We start from the raw sequence: 23056 nt of genomic DNA, 5'->3' as shown, positions 1-23056 counted from the left end.
TTCATCCCTGGACTTCCAAGAAAGAAGTTCTGTAGGCAGAGAGAAGACACCACTGTCAGCTGACTGGGTTTTGAGGTTACTGTCACCTACATAATTAAAAAATAAAAACCTAGAAGGATGAAGCTCTGAGCTCTGAGTAGCCAGAGTTTGCTCCAATTAAGTTTTCAATACACTAATCCTCAGCTGTGCGCCCAGTGACACTCTGCAGGCTGGGTGTCCCCAGGCCTCCTGTCTGCACACAACTGCTCCTGGGTACTGACTAGAGCACCTGCAGGCCTGTGAGTGAAACGTATTTAAAACCTTACCTGGGTGCTAAATCTCCTTGACTGTGTTTTGGAATCAACTAAAACACAGGAGTACATTAATCTTAGCGCTATTACAAATAAAAAACATGAATAAAATATTGTCACCAGCCTCGCGGAATTCACTGGAACGTATAAATGGAAATGTAAGAGTTTGTAAAATCAGAGCCTTGCTGGGTAGGGGAGAGAGGTGCCGATAAATCAGCCTGTCCAATAAAAGCAAGCTCTCGCTGCTACTGGTCAGTCTCCGTGCTCATTAACCACTCCTGGGCAGTAGTTTACTGCGCTCCACTGTGGTGTTCTATGGATTCAGAGGATCTGTGTATTTTGTCTTTCTCTTAAGCTTCCAAAAGAAACCAGTTTTCAAAAGTAACCCTCACCAAAATTAAAACACAAAACAAAATGACCAGCATTGTTTTGAATGGGACACTGTCACTTGGTTTGTTTGTTTTGTTTTGTTTTGAGATAGGAAGTCAAGTAGCCCAGGCTAGTTTTTAAATTTCCAAACATCCAGACTGTACCTCGCAATTGGTGAGACCACAGGGATGTGTCACCATACCAGAAAAGAAACATTATATAGTCATAGAATTTGTGATGTTAACACACAGCAGATGTATGGGGAGAGGAAAGGGAAGGAGAGAAGAGAGGAATGACCTGAAGATTGAGACCACAGTAGGATAAGGATACTATCTCATAACTTTGCACGAACAGAGAGCCTTGTAGCGTATCCTACTGACCCCTCAAAATTAACTTGTGGTGCTGGCAGATAGATACTTGCTAATTTCTGCTCCACCATATACATTAGTAATCAATAGGCTAGCATCTACCAATGACCAGGTCAGAGTAGCTTTGGACCAACGGAAGGGTTCAAAAGCCTATATGTGGAGAGTGAGAGAGTTCGGGAAGGGTGTATGAGAACCTGAGCCATTCTACTCCCTGCGGTGGTACAGTGTCAACCGTTTGATGTGTCCTTAAATTGTCACAGTATGTCAACTATGCAAATGAAGTCTGATCCGTACTCAACTGAAATGCACTGCAAAATTCAAGTGACCGAAGCCAGCCTTTCCAGTTACACATGAGGACTTCTCTTCCAAAACTGTCTTTTAAACTATAGCCAAGGACTTAAAAGCAAACCTATGTAGTATCCACTGCAATAAATGTAAATTTGTCTTCTCTTTAGAGTCTTGCTACCATATTAAAATATGTGACCTGAAGACATGTGGATTCACTAGTTTTGATGAAATCAGCTTTCCAAAGACCAAAGCATTACTCTAATTTAAACTTAGTTTAATTTTTTGAGTAAAATGATTAGAACTACCTGTTCACACCTTGTCAGAATTTTACAGTATCACGCCTTTAACTTGTCTTATCCTTTGAACAGAAGCACTTGAAATTATATGATTCTTACATTTGCCTTAGTTACAAATCCCTACAGGATGCTATACTAAAAATCTACTCACGAATGCTGGCAATAATTAGGGTCACAAATTAAGCCAAACACGAAGTTAATTCAAAGAGTCAAATGCTGTCACTTAAATGGTTCCGGTTTTGTCTTTGCTTAACCTTTCTGAATGCGTCTAGGTGTTCGTCACTCTTCCCCCCTGCATCCAGCATTCTAGTTCAAGCAGAGATGGGACTGAGAGGAAAAGATTTACCACCTTGCAAACTGGCATCACACCTCTCTCCAGAACTGTTTAATCACTGAAGATTTTCCACCCGATCTTCGCCATCAATTAACAGCACTGTTCAGAGAGCAGGACGACGGCTCTCGGAGGCAAGCTTTCTAGTAAAGAGAGCAGGGTTGCAGGATCTGCGGCAACCGCAGTTAACGGGAGGAGAGCGGGGAGGAGAGCGAGAGCTTCTGAGAGCTATTCAGGGTGCTCTATTTGCTGAAACTCTAACAACAGTGGCCCGGATTAAGCAAGCTTCCTGTGGCCAGCTGAATAAAGAGGAAGAATGACACCCACTGCCTGACGGGAAGGAGGATTGGAAGTGGGGGAGGAGTCTTCACTTTATTTGATGATGACAATTCCTGAGAGATACAAACTATCTATAGTTACCCCCAGGCTTTCAGAATACCAATCGCCTATCATTTCATCAAGATCTGGTAACTTCAGAGGGAAACTGTACTTAGAAAACTATAGGATTCTTGCTATGAATTTTAAAGATGTTTTCAAAGTCGCTGAGTCTGCATAGCTGGGTTATTTTGTTGCCAAGCAAAGGTCAATTTTAATATAGCCTTGGTGTTTGTTTTGTTTTGCTGTTTTGAGAGAAGGAGGTGAGATAGAATCTCCCTATATAGCTCGGGTAAGCCTCAAATTAGCCCAGAGTAGTCTCAACTTGTGATCCCCCTGCCTCACTCTTTGCAAGTACTGAGGTCAGAGATGTGTGGCCACACTGCTCATCAAGAGAGTTTTAATGTGCAGTGACATTGAACAAAGAAGGCCCTGAGACAAATTCTCTCTTTGAAAATAGCTACTAAGCTAAACAATGGTGTACAACGTAGTCTGGAGACTGTTTCATTTCTCCTGCCGTGGAAATATCTGTCAACCATCTGATGGCAAATGTAACATTCTGTGGGGACAAAACGGGGCTCAGCCATCAAAGCTCAATGGAAGCCCAACCTTTCCGGGTTTCCTCTTCCATCTGTGAAGTGTTAGACTCTGCACTACGAATCTCCAAGCTGACACCCCAAGTCTAAAATTCTTTACCTCTATCAACAATGAAAAGAAAATTACCCAGAGTACCCATAGCCAACTTTCTTATTCCAAATCTGCTCTTTACTCTAACCCCGGCTTCCAAGGACTCAAGAGACTACTGAAGACGCATTTAATTAGCAGTTTTCATTCTTGTAAAGTTAAATATTATCAGTAACCTATTTTTGTCCTTGAAAGGCAGAAATAAAGGATTAGATCCTCTACTACACCGAAATATTATCTGCTATGAAAAGAAACAAATAGAGCACCTCTCATTACATTGCCAAGTGACAATACTATATGACCCTAAGCACACAAAATTCCCTTAAGCCACCTCTCGTGACCTGTTAACACTGAGGTACTCTGACCCGGCCTGCAGTCTCGCAGCCCTAAAATGCCACAGAACCTAACTGAAGTGAAATGATGACTGTTCAGTTATTGAAAAGAATGACAGGAAAATGAAGCAAAATAAACTCTCTCCAGCTGAGTTAGGACAAAGAACAGTGTTTCACTCTAGGCGACTGCTCCTTAACTGTTACTTTAAACAATACAACAATGTATTAAGATGCTATTAAAATAATGTATCTGTGTAGGGTAAAATAAAAGTAGGGCAGGCCAATTGGGTATAGAGGGAATTAAGGAGAGGCCAGGCTGCCTGTGTGTTCAGGGACTTTTTTTTTTCCAAAGCAAATCATCAGATAAAAGGTCATCGCCAAGCATACAAACTGGGATTAAAACGTAACAAAATCTAACAAGGCTCCCTGCATCCTGAGCCTCCTCCACTCTTCCCTTAATAAGGGTCATAGAACTGAGCATGCTGCTGCCTCGGTATTCCAAACACATTGTCTGGGTTAAACAACAAATGACTTGCAATGACTGAAATCACTATCATGCAAATTCTGATCGCCTGAACGTTTTAATAACCACGTCTCCAGGATACATATCTCCTCAGAGAGACTATCAGTGGCTGATATTCGGGGACTCGTAAGTCATGATTCAAGCCCACCCCAGACACTGACTCGGAATCCAGGTCTTCGGATCCCCCACGTGACTCACAGGCACCGGCAGTAAATTCCCATACACACTGTGCTGGCTCTGATTTTTAGGGTTCAGCATGACTTCTCTCAACTTCTGCCCCTCAGTAAGGAGACCTTGGTGAGAGAACACTCCTTACTAGGATTTAGCTTCTTCACCTGTAAAGTGAAAAATTCTACGCTACCAATCTCCGAGCAGCCATTCCAAGAAATCCCGGAACCCTTCCTAAGTAGATTCCAGTCCGAATCACCGGACACTACTACCACCCACAGCCCTGCAACCTTAAGAACAAAACAAAAACAAACAAACAAAAAGTGGGTTTCAGTGCCACCACTGAAGTGGCTGAAGTGGCTGGCTTCAGTCAAAACAGGGACAGCACTAACTGAATCTAACCCCAGGCTGTGAATCATCCACTTTGGATCTTGACTAGGTCTTTTCTAAAATATTTAGGACCAGAATTAGTCCTGATTTCAGAGTCTTTCAGGTTTGGGACCATTTCCAAGACTTTAGGGCAAAGGCCACAGGCAATGACTAAAACAGCACATGGCACTCAAATGTTTGGATTTTCAGCAGAGGGATGGCCCACCAGTCCTGGAAAGGAAAACCAAAGGAAGATGGAGGTGTGGGGGTGGGGGTTCGGGAGTAGGGGAGACAAGGACTGATGGACCAAGCCACAGATACACAGTGAAACAGAAACAGATGCTAACAGGATACTTAGCAACGTATAAATATGCAAGGAAGTAAAAGAGACTTTTACCTAGCGGTTCTGGGCAGAGCAACCCCTCCCACAAAACACAAAGGAATTATCCAAATCTATCCCATTCCAGGGAACTCTTTCTTCCTAAAGCTGAAGGATTTCTAAGATGTGTTGTCTCTGTGGTCAGCTTTAATTATTTACAACTTTAATTTTTTTTAATTATTTGTAAATATTTAATTTAGATAGTCACAACTTTCCTCCCTATTACCTTTCGTAACAATCTATGCACCCATCTATTGCATAAAGCCAAATCTTGATTTTTGTCATTTTAAGGCTCCATGCAAAAAGAAATCTCTTCAAAGCAAGGACAAATCACTGAAAAAATTTTTAAAAGTGTTATTTTCTATGCTTTACTTTTCTGTTTTTGTTTATAACAACTGCCACAATAAATCTGGTCTTACCTTGACTTTATATCAACTCTAACCACACAGAGAATTGGGTTCATATGCATTCGCTTCATTTTAACTTAACTAACTTCAGAGTTTTGGGCCTGAGGACTTAGCCAGGGGTAGAGCATTTATTTGCCTAGCATGAATAAAGCCCTGGGTTCAACCCCGAGCACTGGCAAATTTCAATTAAAAATATTTAACAGTCAAAGGAAAATGCAAATGAAGAAACATTTAAGACATGGATGTAAGAGGTTTTAGCATAAAAATAGGGGAAAAAATTAAAGGAAAACAGGTATAAACCAGAGGGGAAACGGGAAATAAAGCAAACGTAACAAAATCAGGATAGTTATTTCACATTTAATTGTTGTTTTATTAGACAATCTTCTCATTTTAAATTCTTATGTAGGAACGTGTCCAAGCAAGATAAATACTAAACTTACCAGGCTACCTAGGAAATACTTTTTAAAATAAAAACGCCATGAGTCTACTATCGTCAACGTTTTGTAGTCTGACCAAAAGGCTGACAAAACAAAAGAGAAGTTCACATGAAAAATCCAACTGCCTGACAATCAAGGCTACAAAAAAAAGTCTTTATCCTCACAAGCAGTCCTCAAGTCAGAAATACAGCAGGAAGGCCTTTATCTGGTATCCGTTAATAAAGCATACAGACATCAGCGTTCTCCTGTTCTGACTATCAGCAGGGACCCTCTTGGAAAGGCACTCAGGTGCCTACACCCCGTCTCGTCAGAACTCTAGGATTCCAGCCTTAGGAAACAACTGGCCTCAAAACAAATATTTCCTATGAAGGTGTTCATCTAGTTAACACCTAGAAAAAAAACAAAAAAAAACTAAGAACAAATGCCTGGTAAGTGAGGGCTAAGGCAAACCTTTTTAAATCTATACACCGTGAATTTTAAAACATCTATTTAAAGCCATTATCACCATAACAGATGCAAATGAATTTATCTTTGCTTCCACATGACTTTGTGTTTATCGACAGCATCACTATGTCCACTGTAGAAAATAAGATAAGATGTGTCTAAAGGAAATAATATAAAAGGTTCAAGGTGTAAACATTATGCTTTCATTACATTTTATTACGCTTAGTTATCATGATTCCTTTAAAGTCTCTACGTCTCCCCATGAAGATGCATTGCGTTCACACTCAGAATAAAAGGGGGCAGATACTTTTAAAGAAAAATGAGCTCTCAATGCAAGAATCATGCCAGACGTGAAAGTCAAAGTCGGGCGAGCCCCCATGCCGATAAGAAGAGATTATAAATGTTGTTTGTGCTCCCTGGAGCGTAGATAGGGAATCCCCTTCTCAGCTTTGCACTTTAGCCACGAGATCCCAAGGCCGGGACTAGTATTCTCTTGGAATCACTTCTGTCAAGTTGACAAAAGGAGTTCAGAGGCAGGGTTGAAAGATGTCAGGAGATATTCGCTAATCCACACTGATGTCTAATACATGTAGCCTGCATGGCTGTCATATGTCATTCTCTGTCAGGCAGAGGAGGTGAAGAGAAATGAGACTACCATGGGGTAGCGAGCATATGTTTCAGTGAGACGCTCCCTTAGTAACTTGGAAGATAGATCGGGTTTTCAAGGCATACCGGGGCCTCATTAATAGTTATGTTCCGTCATTCCTAGCATCCTTTCCTCTGATTTAGCAACCCAAACCTGTGGTAGATTTTTAAAGCAAAAGAACGCACGTTGCGTCACAGATAAAGGAAGTGGGTCTCAAAACTGAAACAAATGAATGGCAAATAATTAACGGAATGGAAGGCCTCCAAAAGGGTTCTGCTTTCGATGCTAGTGTTTCTAATTAAGCTACCTTTGATGCATTATTGATTGTTGCCAATGGAACAATAAAGGTGAAAAATGACTGATTTGTACGTGAAACCGGTTATTTCTAGAACGTACTTTATGTTGAGAAAAATCATAACAACTATAAATATTTGATCCAGGCTTTCCCATCTGAAAATTAAAGCAGGAAGGGCAGACACAGTCAAGGACATAATGCGAGTGCGGTTTGGAGGTGGCTGTTTGTGACAGACATGTTGATTTACGGTACGTTTTCAACAGTCATGGAAAGACTGATTAGTGAAACAAAAGACTAGCTGAACAATATTTTTGCCACACTAGGGATATAAAAAAAAAAAAAAAACCAGAATACAACAGAAAGTCAGAATTAAAGGGAAAAAGGGGGGGAGAGGGAATCACGTTCCCGAATTTAGTCTCCAATTGGGAAACAGTACACATTAGCTCTGAGAACTAATGACCCACATAGGGGACTGGAAAGGTACCCCCTGGCTCCTGCAGCCCCACCGCGGGTGGCTCCCAACAGCCTGGAACTTGACACCTCAGGCTACCAATGGCTGGAACTCAGACACCTCAGGCTACCATGGCTGCCCCTCTGACGTGCACAGAGCTGCCGAGTAGACAGACAGACATGCACACAGATACTTAATTGCGAGCAAAACCAATCTGCCAAGCACAGAGCTGCACACCTTTAATCCTAGCACTCGGGGGAGGCAGACACAGGTGGATAGGAGGCGGAGTCCAGCCTGGTCTACACAAGCGAGCTCCAGGACAACCAGGGCTATGCAGAGAGACCTTGTCTCAAAAACAAACAAGTGAAATGAAATAAATGTTTTTTTTTTTCAAGACCTAAGTATACTACTAAGAAAGTTTTTCAATGCACGTGGGCACATAACCTGGGATTTTAATTTATGCAACTTTACTTCGCATTCAGAAAATACATAAATATATATCTTGAGCTGGAAACTAAGTAATTCTATTGCTATACATCGTGTTCAAATATGACCCTATCTGGTACAATTTATAAGTGGGATTAAATTTACATTTGTTAAACCCCTTTGTACATCACTACCTATGGAGAACACAGTCAAATTATACTACACAAGGCACAATAGGGACTGTTTTAGGTGCGCTAAGAGGAGCTAGAGTTAAGTGCTCGCCTTCTTAAAGAGCAAAATAAGCACCAGTCTGCACTAGAAATATAAATACGGGGAGGAAAAAATGTAAATGCCTTGTTTTGAAAGGATGCTAATTTCCCCATCCCCGAGTTTAAACAATGAGGTTGCATTAGCTATGCAAGGAACACAGACACAATTCCTATTAATTTAATGGGAGTTATGACTTCCATTAAGTTTAATAGGAGTCATACAGCCAAATCCCCACGTACCTTGCTGGAAATTCACGTTTTAGACATCAACTAATCAAACACACTGAAATGAACAAAAGTAGGTGATCGGCCTAGGCTGTGAAGTCACATGGCCTCCGTGAGTCTGCTCAGGAGGCCTGCAGGCATTTCTGGGAAGAAAAAGGACAAGAGGCCTCCCTGAAAACACCAGGCTGAGCCTAGGAGGGCCACTGAACTGCGCTCACCCCCGGCCGCTGATGGGATTTTTGTAATTTACTGTGGCCATTTCAATTTTTCTCCCCTTTCCTTAATTCACTGGCAAAACAGATTAAGGAAACAAGACAAAAATCAAACAAATTATGTTCGGGGAGCTTGATCACCCCGGATTAAAAATAAATAAAATAAAACTAAAAATGTAAATGTGAACCCCAAGAAAGCGAATGGTTTTATCAACTTCTGAATCATAGTAAATTAAAAAAAAAACCACAATCTTTTTCAAAATTAATTTTCAAACCTTACAATCTAGGAAGGACCCGTGACTTAGTGACAGAACTGCCTAGCCTGTGGTGAGGACCTGGTACTTCTCACACTATCATCCTAATCTCCTGCTCCCTCCTCCAGCACAATGAGATCTTCCGGGATGGATGCAGACTGGCTGATTACTGGAAACCAGACGTCAACGTTCCCTGATTCTGGGAAGCTGACATGTGGTGTATGTGCATGTGTGCATATGCAGGCTCATGTGAATACATATTTATGTACCATGTGAATTACAGAGAAATGACTCTAGTGATCTAAAATGCTTTACTCTCGCTTCAGTTTAGTGGTGGAGAAGAATCACTTTTCCCCACAAAACTCAGACTATTCTGAAATATTAGTGTACCAAAATAACTTCCCTAATTCATACTTATCCATAGCTACTGATATTAAAAAAATATCAATTTAGTCAAATAGCATTAGTGTAAAAAGCCACTTAGAAACTGGCTTTCAACTATATTCACCAGTATGTTCTCAGATTTTTCTAGAGTTTTATAAGAATGTGAATCTTTATTTGCCATCTGCATTTATTACAACAGTTTTCTTTGAGTCTGTGATAAGCAACAGTGTAACCTGAGTTAATTACCTAGACTCTGAGCTCTGAGGTCTAACGATACATTTATTGCATAAAGGACTCAGCCTAAAGTCTGTATTGCCTGCCTTGCTGAACAAATGCTGCTCTTTGTAACCTGTCACTGGAGCGAGCTCTCACCTGTCTGCCTTATACTTGCCAGGGTCCCATTATATAGCATAATTTAATTCCCTAGGACACAAAAAGTCAATTTACTTTTCTTCTTACTGATACATGATTCCACAGGGGGTTACTATGCTTATAAAAAAAATTGGCCAAAATAATCAAAGCACACCAGGTTCTCAAGAGAACTACCTGGTAAAAGGCAAGATTAGCGCTACAGAAATATGAATCAATTAAATGGAAAGTTTACAAAACATCTCAAAGTATGGCCTTCATACAATCCCTGTTTACGCAGAGACACTACGATCTCAAAGTTACATTGTCTCTAGTTTGAGGGGGGAAAAAAAATCACACAATAAACTGGTGGACAAACAGAAAACAAGCAGCTAACCCTTTTTTTTTTTTTTTTTTGCAGCTAACCTTTCAAATCATTAGCTTTATCACCTTAAAACACTGAGTACTGAATTGGCTTTTATGGGTACACCCAGGAAGCAGTGAGGGCGCAGGGAGGTGACAGAGTACCCCCCAGCAAGCACAAGGACCTGCATCCCCACCCAGAACTGGGAAGGTAACACAAATAACACAAGTGCCAGAATTTGCACAAGAAATGTGTCATAGCGCCAAGATTTGCCTAACCACTGACAGACAGCCGGACAGACCCCTCACAAATCTGGAGGTCCACCTTTGATGGGTACTGACACAGACCGAATTCAACACTACCCAAAGCCTCCGTCTGCTTCCAAGGATAAAGCGTGTCCACAGGAGAAAATAAAAGCCCCCGAGGATGTAAACATGGCCATGAACTTCAGGGGGTGCACGGCTTGGTTGGGGCCTTCCCTGTCTTTCATCCTTAGTGCTATGAAAACTCTTACTTCTTTGGATCCTACTGAAAGGGCAATGAACTGGCAAAAGCAGGTTAAATAATGCCATGAATCCAATCCTGCCCTTGGGCTTGGTACATCCCGGGGTGTCCCACACACTGCAATGCCCTGTTGAATTCCAATGGGTTCGTGAGCCCCCCATCCCCAGCAAATGAGCATAAGCTCCCGAGTTAGAGGCCTACTGTGTGCATCTCTTAATCTCAAGAACCCACTCAGGTTCAACACCAAATAAAGAGCAAAGCGCGACAAACCCAGCTACGCAACCTCCACGGAGCGGTCACGAGGACACCGGAAATGGTACAAACAGCTCTCATCTCTGCTGAGTCAACAGTGAGGAGATGACTCCAGACCTCCACTAAGAGCTTGTTCTACAGACCGAAAGAGGGCCTGAGTTCAAATCACAGAAGCCACGTAAAAAGTTAGGCATGGCCCTGTGCGGGCAGAGACAACAGGATTACTGGGGCTCAATGGAACCAGCCTAGCTCCAAGTTCATTTCTGACACCTTGAATCCTAGAAAGTGAGTCTCCAGGGTGTGACAAAACAGAGCCATCTAGGCTGTCTTCTGTCCTCCACAAATCGAGAAGACCGCACGTCCCAGCACGTGCGCGCGCACAGACGCACGCACAGTGAAAGGAAGGAAGAAACGGAAAAATCATGTAGGAAGTGCTTTAATGGCTGAGAGTTGGAGCTCCGCTTCTGCCCCGTAGCCTGAACACCTAACTTTGATTAGTTTCTCAACGGGCATCCTCAGGTCATTATCTGATTTCTGGTAATAAAGGCGGCCAGTGTCGTATGCGACTCTGCTAAGACAAAGTTGCACGCCGCCGCCTACACGTTCCGGCAGTGCGTGCCCACTGAGGCTGCTCTTCAAGCCAGCAGTGTGAGGCCCTCTCAGGCTCTTTTTCTGCCAGTAGGAGGGAATTCCTTCAAAAGCAACACACCCCTAGCCTGATGAGGCAAAAATGAAATTTCTCTTAAGAGCGGATATGAATCCTGACCCGAGAGGTGACACTCGAAATAAAACTACCGCGTGTCATGAAGAAGCCTCTGCACGCTGCCCCCCGCAGGGCGAGGCTACAGTGCTGGCAGAGGGCTCTCCACCTTGATTGGAAAATTTTTCATTATTGGACTAATGAGCCGTTGGTCCACACCTGGAATCTTTTCCAATGTATAAAAACACTCAAATCTAACAGCGGGAATTCAGACAGCGTTTTTCCCAAAAAAATAAATAAATAAATAAATAAAATAAAATAAAAAAACAGATGCAAAATTATAGACCATACATATGACTTTCACAGCAACCCAAGCCTGAGATTCATATTATTAAACTCAGGTTCCACCTGCTTATCATTATAGTAACTAGTTATTCAACACCGTACGCTTTCAGACTTCCTATCTTCCCCTCCAAAGCAGAGAACTGTGTCATCTCTGAATGGAATACCAGCCTGCGTATAACTTCCAAGGGAATGTGTGTTCCGAATACGGAACCATTTCCAAACATCTCTAAGTATGTTAATCATTTAAATTACATCATTAAGTTGTGCTAATATATCCGATGTGAGTATAACCAGGGAGACCAGGCAGAAAACACAACTTTAAACCAAGTCATAGGAACAATTCAGTTTGACAAAATGAAAACGTTGCGCTCCTTAAAAGTTCTTTACAAAGACAGCAGACAACAAAGACAACAGACAACGGCTTTTCTAGAGTAGATACTTAATGTCCCTATCATTCTATTAATATGTAAAAACTGGAACTCTGAAAGGTGTACATAGTAAGTCCAGTGCTTTACTATATTGAGATTTAAACAATCCACTGTATGTATGCAGATCTAAAAGATCTTTTAAAGTTAAGGTCTCTCAGGCTAAACACAGACACTGCCCTGATCTTCTAGCTGGGTTTTACTAGGTGGTATCCTCCAGCCTGGTCTAAAGAGCACCTGGATGAGGTTTGTTTTTTTTTAAATATGAGTATTAACGAAGACTATAAATAATGGGTATCAAAAAATCCATTTAGAAATTAATAAATGATAGTTTTCACTATTTAAAATTAAAAAAAAAATTACCAACCCATGAGCAGTGTACTTCTTTGAAAATTAGCTCTGAGATGAAAACTACACTCAACGATTATTTATAATTTACACATTTTTATGAGGGCTGGAGTTGTAATTCAGTGGTAGAAATGCTGTCCTTCTTAAGTATAGGGAAAGTTGATATTTTTCTTTAAGAACAGTTCATACTGCAGAGTGTGCCTGTGTATTCATAGATGAGAAATCTAACTTCCCATGTTGCCCTAATATGGCTCAGAAGCAGAACTGAGAACTGGGACTTCGAAACCAGAGTTTGAAAGAAAAAGCTAAAGGCAACCGGAACGTGTTGAGAAATATTTTTTAAATGTACAATCTGATATAAAATACAAAATAAGGCGCCTAGCACTTTTTATACCAGAAAACAGTGCAATGGAAGCAATTTAATCACAAACAAACAAACAAAAACAGAATTCAACGCCCATTTTTAAAATAACACACTAAGAACGTAGCCACTTTAACACAAAGCCAGTGAGATCCCCAAGGTTCTCCTGGGTTTAAGAAAGGAGGACTGTGTCTTACCTTCGGTATTCGGTGAGAAACTGATTATCATGATAAACCAGAGACTTCGCATTCTGCAACCAGAAGACACCATTATTGATCCCTTTAAATATTTTCCTTGTATTCCTTAATGAATCTAGTTATAAATGCCCAGCTTCATCGAGCCCAGCAGTCTGCATCATTGATCCTCATATCTGAAAAAAACAAACAAATCAATCACTTACTCTAAGACCTTGGTATGTCGTCACAGCAAATGCACAAGTAACAGAACTCCCGTATCTCCATTTCTTAACTGTGACACACATGCTCATTTCATATCCACGAAGGCAGCTGCTCCTGCATACACAATGTCTGAGACGTGCTGACAAAAACTCCCAAAATGTGTAGACGTGTGTGTGTGCGTGTGTGTGTGTGTGTGTGTGTGTGGTGTGTGTGATTATTCTAGTAATATTACCTTAGGAAAGCACGGAATCTCACAAAATCATTTGAGGTAATACATCCGTCTCTCTATGACATTAAACTTTTGATGAAAGAACTAGCTTTAGAACACAGATAAATGCATAAATACGTGAGCATTTGTTGATCAATGTAATTTAGTATTTTGTATAACAGATCGCAGAGCTGATGAGGTCATTTCTCTCAACAAAGGTAAACGGTTGATAACATGTGGGTGTGTCCATTTACAACACAGGCAATCAGAACGCCATCTCCAACCACCGCCTCCCTGCTAACGAGTCCCAGAATGAATGAGCAGTTAGTTACAGTCTCAAGGCGACTTTCTTTTAATGCTTTGGGTCTCACGGCTTGGCTTTCTTGAGTAAGTTGGGAGTTGAGATGAAAGGAACATCACCCAGTCTACTGGACCTGAATATACACCCACAGACTGAGCACTGTGTCAAGGGCATTGGGGACTTCTTTTCTTTTTAAAACAGCATCTAATTCTAGGTTATGGTGAAACCCAGGATCTTTCTATTCCAACCTGAGCTCGTAGGATCCCAGGGATAGACCACTGGGAGCCTTCCAGACAACTGGTCTACTTCTTTGGAGGATACTTAAGGAGCCACAGAGCCTTACAATTCACATGCAATGAAGACAGCTCCTAAGTATACCTGAACCTCCCGGTCCGGCTATCCACGGTAAGGAAACCACTGTTAAAGAACCCTTCACAAGCTGCAACTGTGAAATTGATTGGTGTTTGCTGTTGGGCGGTGGCCAGGACTGGGGAATCGAACCCAAGGTCTAATATCTGCTAAGCAAGACCTCTACCACAGAGCTACCAACCCCAGTGTTAGCTGTAGATTTTTATACAGTGGGAAGATAAAGCCACTTCTACTCCTTGCCTCTCTCGGGTTGTACACATGACTCAAAGTCTTGCTAATTTACATCCCATCGTTAACACACGAAAAGTAACAGCCAGGCAAGAGTCCCCTGTCCACCGAGCGTTCTGTCATATCACCCTAGTTACTCATATTTGTTAGACGCTCCATGTACCACATCCTATTAGCAGTTCCCGCCACTCTGTCATGACGTAACTTCAGTGGAGAAGCGGTCAAATTCTAAATGGTCTGAAACATAACATTCATCAAACTACACAGGGATTATCACAGCTGTCAGCAACAAATATACCAAGAAGGATGTGAGAAACAAATTACTCTGAACCTACTCTCTAGCATTTGCATATAACAATCCACGACGGTCTCGGATGAAAGGCGACCAAGACATTTCTATTATAAGGAATTGGTTTTATCATGCCTACAGGTTAAGGGATAGAACTATGTCTATCTACACCCCTGTATATGCACATATACGCTTCAGCCTGTATTTTAGCTCTGAAGAGATTTTTTAGGTGTGGCCATGACTAGGGGAGCCGTGGGGGAGCGGCAGTACAAGCTTCGCTATCAAAAGAAACAAAACAAAAATAGCCACCATGTTTCTTCCTCCTCTGAATGACCCAGAAAGAAGGAAGCCATCAAAACATAATGCTGGAGACAGGACACCTTTCCATATGCAGAACCAGCCAGCTCTCTCTGATAGTCTTCCCCTACCAGCTCTCTCTGATAGTCTGTCCCACCGTCAGTCTCCTGTCCCAATGCTGAAAGCTATTCCACATTAGACATATCAAAAGGTGAGTGCTCACACACCCAACCGCTGGTCAGTGAGCATCTTCTCACAGGCTTCAATCTCTTCAGTCACCTGACCAAGCAGCTGAGAAAAACCTCAGTATGTGAATGGTATGCATTCACTGCCACAAACCAACGCTGAGCCAGCCTTTGGATGGCCCCATGCTCAAGCAAGGAATTCTGCCTCTCCAAGTTTGCCTTCCAATAGGTTCTTTTCTCTCGGCGAGCTCTCCACACAGGCAGCTTGCCCACTTGCAACACTCTGAAACCCGTTTCCAGTTTCTTACAGCGATCCAAGATCCATCTGTCTTTGGTCACCCACTGTTTGAAAGAGTCCTTGTTTGTGGGGAGAAAAGGAAGGAAGAAATCAAGAGCTGCTGTCTGCCTTGTAGGAAGCAGCTGCCAAGATAGGACAGCCTGTGAGAGGGAAAGGCAAGAGAAACCACACAACCAAGACTTCCATTGTGGTCTTTGGCCAGCACACTGACTTCAGAAGCAGATTTTACGCACTGAAATCCGTGTACTCTTAAGGCTTGAGAATGTGAAGCACACTTTACAATGTACAGTCCACTTGACTGGGAGACCCAGTATAATTGGCTGTTTCTGGTAAATAGAAGATTCTGGAATGTGTAAAATTGTGGATTATTTTACTCGAATAAAGATGGAGTTCATCTGCCTGTACAGTAAGGAAAGGAATATCAAATTTATCTTCCTCGTTCTACAACCTATGACGAATCACTTTTACATCAAATAAACTTATTTCCAGAAGTTCATACTTTGGGTGCAGTTTTTGAAAACTAAGTCAGATTTTACTGCTGTGATCCAAATTAAAAACAACCCTTCACTGAACAAATGTTAATGAAAACCAAAATACTGACACACTACAATGAGCTAAGAATAGAATGAATGAATGAACGAATGAACGAATGAATACGGTGAAAGCTTTGTTCCCGGAGTAAACTGGAGCCTAAGGAAACACATGGACGCTCCTGGGGCTACAGACCAACCCATCACACCACCTGCAAACTCCAGCTCAGAGAGGCTGGCACAGCCTGCCATGCTGCTGCACACCTACAATCCGAACATGCTGCAGACTGAGGCAGGAGGATCACTGTTTAAGGTCACCTGGGCATAGATAGAGATAGATAGATAGATAGATAGATAGATAGATAGATAGATAGATAGATAGATAGATAGATAGGCAGACAGACAGACAGACAGACAGACAGACAGACAGACAGACAGACAGACAGACAGACAGACAGAAAACAGAGGGGCAGGTAGTTCCCAGAAAGCAAAATAAAACTTAGGAACAAAAGCAGAAATGGTCTACTGAATATCCTTCCAATAAACAAAAGATTACTTTGAAAAGTACCTCAGATTAACTACTTATTTGTGTTCAGATTTTCAGGAAATCTTTCTCCAAACACATCAGGAAGCGCAGCGTGGCGAGGGTAAAGAATGGGCAGAGTGACACTATGTAACAGCTTATTTATACCTTGTATCGTGTGCGGTAGGAAAGCTGGAGATGGCCTGGGACTCCTTGAACAGGCTCTAATTAGAATCTCCAGCTTCTGACGGACAACGGTCCTGCTCTTTTGTCTCACTCTCCACAAGATCCCAGCTATTTCATCCTAAGTTGCTTCTGTGAACCACAAGCCATCGTCTACCCTGCCTCGGCCGTGACCTCCTCAGATCTCCACATCCTATTACTCAGCCATGTAAAAGTCAATTAATGTATCCCTTACTAGGGAGCCTTTCCCAGCTGGGGAGTGACTTCCAGGAACCCGGCTCAGCACTGTGCACATCCCAACAGCCCTGGACGCTTCAGACTCGGCTGTGGTCGCTAACCTGCTTCTTCTTCTTCTTCTTCCTTTTGTTTAACAGCTGCAATAAACATCCCTGTGCCTTAAACTGTCAGCGAAATGACTTGAAAGGGAAGCGCCACTGACCAGTCCTCAGTCACGTCATTATATGGCGTGGGCCGGAAATCACATTTACAAGGACAGAAGATTAGAAGGCTGAGTCTCGGATAAGCATCATCATTGCTCCAACAGAACTTAACATCCGCGACAATCAAAGGAAAAGGAAATTGAACAAACATTTGCTGAAACGACGGATGAATGAAGGTAGGTTCTCCATCAAAAGCAACTCCTGAGAACACTGGCTATTCAACACCACGAGGGAAAAGAACCCTCTAAGCCTGTGACTGACCAGAGTCACAAGTCCTTGCTTGGTACTGCCTACACACTGGCACTGCAGAAAATAAAACAAGCCTGCACGGGGTGAGCCTGAAGCCGACACGTTAATGTATGCCGACTCTAAATGAAAGCCAAGGGTAGCTTCACAAAAATCAGTCTTTCTGATCTCATTTCCACTGTAAAACTGTAATGGTTATCAGGCAGGAATAGAAACCCTAAGACAGCTTCCCAGCTCAGAAAGGGGTTGCGGGGGGCGCAGACAAAAGCAGTGTCCGTATTTCACTCACATAAATCCGTAGGGGGAAGAGACCGGCCTGCCCACACCCCTCGACCCCAGGAAGTTACAGATTCCTATCAGCTTAGCTAAGGCTCAGTCAGGGTTTTCAGTCTCCCTAAGTAAATGTTGTTCCGTCCATAACAGAAAGGTTAGCATCAGCCCTCCTCACTCAGACCTGAGAAAACGCCAACAGCTCTGGGAGGTTTTCCCCAATAGATGCCCAGAGCGAGCCTTCAAACTCCCTCATCGGAACCTTTCTCAACACCCGATGCTTCTTGGGGCTCTGAGTTTATTTCCTTCCCTTCCCAAGGACAGGATTGGGGGTGGAGGTGGCAGAGCCTAAACCTTAAAACCACGTGGCCAACCCGTAGTCCCCACCCTCTCCTCGCTCCCTGTGCCTAATCCCGGCAGGCAAGGGTACCAGTACCGGAGGTGCTTTCTGACTCTTTTCCGCTAAGGTCCCCTAAGGGTCATTGGTCTTACCCTTTATCGAAACCTCCTCGTGGTGAAGGACTAAACCCTCCTCTGGAGCCCAGAGGAGCAGAGAGACTTCGGGAATTCTCCCACTTGCGTCTGCTTTATGCTATGATCTAGGAGTCTTGCTGAGCCTGCAAAAGAGGCCGGAGCTGTGGCCACCAGGCACGGTCGGTCGGGGCAGGCTGCCATCCTCCTCATTAAAACCCATCCAGTTGAAATGACAAAAACAAATAGCTGTCATTTTCAAACCAGTATGGGGGACATCTTATGACAGCCCAGAAGACTCGAAACCTAAGTTCCAAACAGAAGCGGGTGGGGCGGCGCAGCCACAGAGCGGGCGCAGCCGCTTGCGCCGTGTACGCCGGAAAACCGACACACTCCTCAAACTTACTACTTGAAAAAGAATGTTGTTTTTTAACCAATGCATTTTGTGCTTCTTGCTAGAGAGTGTTTGGAGGATACTGACAGGGTTCTTGCTGTTATTGCTCTTTTCCTTCTTGGGGAAAGGAAAAGCTATTCTGATTGAATGGCTGGCTGATTTGGGGTTTTTGAAACAGAGGCTGAAGTAGGTCAGACTCACTGAGTAGCTCAGGGTAGCCTTATCTACCTCCCTCTACCTCCCAAAGTCTGGAGTCACGGGGGTACATCACTACACCTGACCCAGAAAAGCTATCTTTATTTATGTACGTGTTTATAATCTGTTTGTAGACCGTGTGCATGTATCCCTGTTCCCATGCACGTGTTCCCATACACCCACATATGTGTACATAGGCCCTAGGCTGACGGTCAGTATCTTCTCCATCTCTCTTCCCTTTACCACAGAGGCAAGGTCCTTCACTGAACCTCTGAGCTTCTTTATGCCTGCTGGCTGACCAATCCTGGCTGGTCCAGCTAACCAGCCTGCTCCAGGATCCCCAGGCTCTCCCTGCAGAGTTCTGGGATTAAAGGCATCACACACACCCGGTGCCCAGGCAGGTTTTGTTGCTGTTGTTGTTGGCTGCTTGGTTTTGTTGGTTTTTAGCTGAATACCCAAGAATGGGCACCAAGACTACAAGTAAGATGGGAGAGAGGCCCAATCAGTAATCCTTGTGAGCATACAAAAGCTCGCTGCTGGGAGGGTCTGATCCCAGTCTCCTTGGCTACTTTTCTGACTTCACTCAGCAGTCTGACCTTGACCACTACCCACCAACCCGCCCATGAGCAGGTTCTTACTGAGTAACCTCTAGTTGTCACGCAACTGAGGGAAAAACACATGTCGTCCAATGGGAGATCACCCTCCAGGTCAAAAAACATGTTACACGAATAAATTCATGAATAAACAGCCGTGACGGCCTAGCAAAACAAACATGTAAACAAATAAAAATTAAGTGAAACTCGACGGACAAACCACACAAAAGTGAGAATCGTGCATACGGGCTCTTCCAGAGCAGGTCCAGCAAGCTGGGAAATAGACCCATAGTCTAAGGTCACAGGGCCCACTAAGGAAGTGGATCAGATGAACGCACTGCCTGTGTTCTAATATAATTTACTTTCGGATGAAAAATGTAAACAATGTCACTCTGTGATTATGAAAGTGCTGAAAACCAAGAAGAATAATGAGTTGATTTTCAAAATGTTTACAAGAGCAGAGCTAACATCCCTTAGGTAATGATAACTATGTATTAACTTAATTTTTAGTATTTCCAGTTGAGCTCCCTTAATTTTACCCATTTATATTGCTATTTAAAGCGCTAACAATTACATGTTATAAATTAACAAATTATTCCAGACTGATAAATCTCATGAATCAAACTACCTGGGAAGTGGCTCCTAAGTCAGAAAAACAAACACAAACATTTTCTCCAACATAATTAGCAATGCGCCTTAATTATCCTAGAAGTCAGTAGTCAAATTCCCTCTTGGTCTGTGTCTACAACCCTTAAGTGAAATCCTAACAGCCGGGCCCGCTGTATCTCACAACACCCTGCCACCACCAGAGGTTTCTCTGGGGTGACGAGGTATTCTGAAAGATGCACACAAATCATCTTTTAAAAAATAAAAGTGACTTTAAAAAATATCTAGCAGGAGCCTAGCATGCTCGTTCCTGCAGGTAACTCCAGTTTCCAGGAGGCTGACGCAAGGCTACTTCATATTCAAAGTCAGCTTGGGCTACGCTCTCTCAAACAACAAAGATCCCACGAGCAAATGAACTAAAGACAAAGTAAAGCATAAAGCTGAAAAAAAAGGAAAACATCGGCATCCAGCACCACAGGTTTGCAATAAACTAGTAAGCAGGCTAGCTGTCCCTTGGAGACTGCCGTTTTATACAGCACCAAGTGATTCTGTGCTTCTTTTACACTGCAGTGGGTCTCGGGGTTTTTTTTTTTGTTTTTGTTTTTTGTTTGGTTTTTTTTTTTTTTATCGTTCTACCTGCTTCTCATTGGCTAATGAGGAACTCCCAGGCCGTTCTGACCTTGAATGCTGAAACCAATGCTTTCCTCTTTATTTCACATACTAGTTAGTCTTGGGGGTTCTGAGAGAATTGTTTGAAAAACACCCAGACTGTGATTAAATTAAAACGTTATGGAGAACTAAAATATGCTAGGAAATGTCAAATAAAGAATATGCAAGACAAGTGATTACTAAATTCTTAGAACTTCACAGTAACAAATATATTTCATAGTCAAGTTGGAAGAGAGCAACAGAGTTTCTTCATGGGCGTCTCTCCCACATGTATACTCAGATGGCCTGATACCAACTTCATTTGTCACTCGAGGCTGAGAGGCACACTTAACCTGCCTCCTGGGAACTGGGACCCTTGACAAACATCTGGGTCTCTACTTCAGCAGCTTATAGGAGAGTAGGAAAAGTCAACAACTGTGTACTTTTCAGATTTTCCCAGTTGCAGCCTTCTGGTGCTGATTTCACCCTAAATAATATGAAGGAAAACATTCAAAGGCTTCCGCAATGTGACTAAACTCCTATTGTATCGGCAGCTACGATACATAGGGAACCTGGAATATTCATTCCATTCACGTATTCTACTCTCCACCTTTCCAGAACACTAGACAGTCAGAATCAGCATGTCAAGAGGGACTTCAGGGAGGAAAAAGCCCTGGGGTGAGGTCCTCTTAAGTCTCCAAGTTCCCTCGTAGTGTGTATTCATCAATGTCCACAAGAACAACTCAAATTTATGGGCTTCGTTTTAAATTTCTAGAGAAAAGGAATATATCAAATGTTTCTAAATAATTAAATCCACTACCAGTGTTACAAGAATCCATTTGAGTCCAAATAAATGAGCAGGACAAAGTGTTGTCTCCCAGAATTAATTCCAAAGAACAATGAATCCTAACATAGCCTTGGCTAAAGACTGTGAACCTATTGTAAAAGTTTAAAGCAATGTCAGAAAGGAATTTGTCAACATGTATCTTCAGAAATAAATGCCAACTCTGTCCTTTTGAACAGTTGTTATATAATACATTTTTAAAGATTTTGTTGAAAATTTTAAACATTAAATTAGGTTAGTGCGTCCCACTTAAACAGTTGGAAGAGGCCTGAGGTTTTGAGAAAAGTGATTTTCAAAATTAAATGTAATTTCAGAACCCCTGGTAAAATGTCAAATGACACACAGGAGACAAAGTATCAGTGTCTTACAAAAAGCAAAAGAGGGCTATAAAAGACTGACAAAAACTCACTCAATGTTTAAACGTTACCAGACTTCCTCATTTGGTGATGAATTGATTTATTAACTAATATACAGAGTATATGGTGTATACACAGTATAAGGACTTCTAAAACACTTTAATTAGAGAACTTTGAGGGAGCGATTGTTTTATCGTTGCCTTATTACATACAAGAAAAGAGGAAAAATGTGTGCGGGTCTGATACCTGTGATCTCAAAACTTGGCATGCCAGAGAGGTGTGCCAGCCTGGACTATAGAGTGAGAGCCTGACTTGGGGGCAGGGTGGGCACACAGTGGGTGTCTTTAGTCTCAGCAGGAAGACCACACATAGGGCCAGCCTGGACTACATAGTGAGACCTCCATTCTCCAAACCCAAGAAGCTGGTGTGAGAGGAAGGACCCATAAGGGCTACTGATAGTTTAGATCCCCTGCATCTGAAGTTACGATCCGTTTCATTCTATTGGGAAAGAGTAAAACCACCAGGTTATATGCAGGGACTCTGCAGCATGGTAGCAAGGATTAGATAACATCATCTGTCAAGGACCAGAGAGTTAATAGTTTAGGTTGTAGGAGTCAACAGTCTGTGTCACTACCCAACCACTGTGTGGTGAAGGTTAAAGGATTGAGCATGGCTAGGTAGCAGCCTGGCTATGGCTGACCCACCCTGAAGATGCACAAACTCTGGCCAGAAAAGGACTGAACACTCTCAGGCCTGTAAAGAACATGTGACTACCGGAGTCTGCTGCCATCGCCTAACCCCTCAGTCTGCCGGCTTTAGAAAACAACCATTCGCCATGCTGGTGAGAAAACCCAAACACGACTATACTGACAACAGACAGTCGGGGACAATGTTCCAGACAAGAGAACAGAGGACATTATCATGGCAATCTTACTACTTTGTAAGGCTCGGGAAAATGCAAACGCCATCAAAAGAATGACCAGGGCCTCAAAAGTAAGGCTCTGGGAGAAGACCCTAGGAACTGCCCCCTATGCATCATGGGAATGGCTGCTGGAAAGGTAGCTTCCAACACTGTTTGGCACCGCTGTCTCTTCCTTGACCACAAGAGACACAGGATCTGTCCCAGTTACACCGGGAAATTCATAAATTCAAATTTGCTGAAATTCTAAACATTCTACAAGACCGAACCACTAATATCACCCCAAATAACTATGAAGTCATAATTGGGATACAAATGATTATTTTCAGAGCTCTTTATTCCTAGATGCACAACCAGCCCTTATTTTTTTTTAGCAAATGTGACTTTCTGCAAAGG

At 42.6% G+C, this 23056-nt stretch overlaps 1 protein-coding gene across 36 annotated transcripts in view; it reads right to left on the bottom strand.

The window, feature by feature from the left end:
• Positions 1-23056, bottom strand: part of Adgrl2 (adhesion G protein-coupled receptor L2) — a 493623-nt gene that overhangs the window by 123217 nt on the left and 347350 nt on the right. For 35 of the 36 annotated variants that reach the window (XM_032897155.1, XM_032897173.1, XM_032897166.1 and 32 more), the window contains one exon: positions 13067-13239. In XM_032897155.1, the coding sequence (XP_032753046.1) occupies positions 13067-13139 (73 nt within the window). In that variant the 5' untranslated portion in view covers positions 13140-13239. Of the gene's footprint in view, positions 1-13066; positions 13240-18126; positions 19498-23056 lie in introns of those variants that run through there. The other variant, XM_032897160.1, reaches the window with a different exon arrangement.

The sequence above is a fragment of the Rattus rattus genome, chromosome 3 (assembly GCF_011064425.1).
Source record: "Rattus rattus isolate New Zealand chromosome 3, Rrattus_CSIRO_v1, whole genome shotgun sequence".
Lineage (NCBI taxonomy): Eukaryota > Metazoa > Chordata > Mammalia > Rodentia > Muridae > Rattus > Rattus rattus.
Note: the sequence above shows the minus strand (reverse complement) of the source record. Positions and strands in the feature narration are given on the sequence as shown.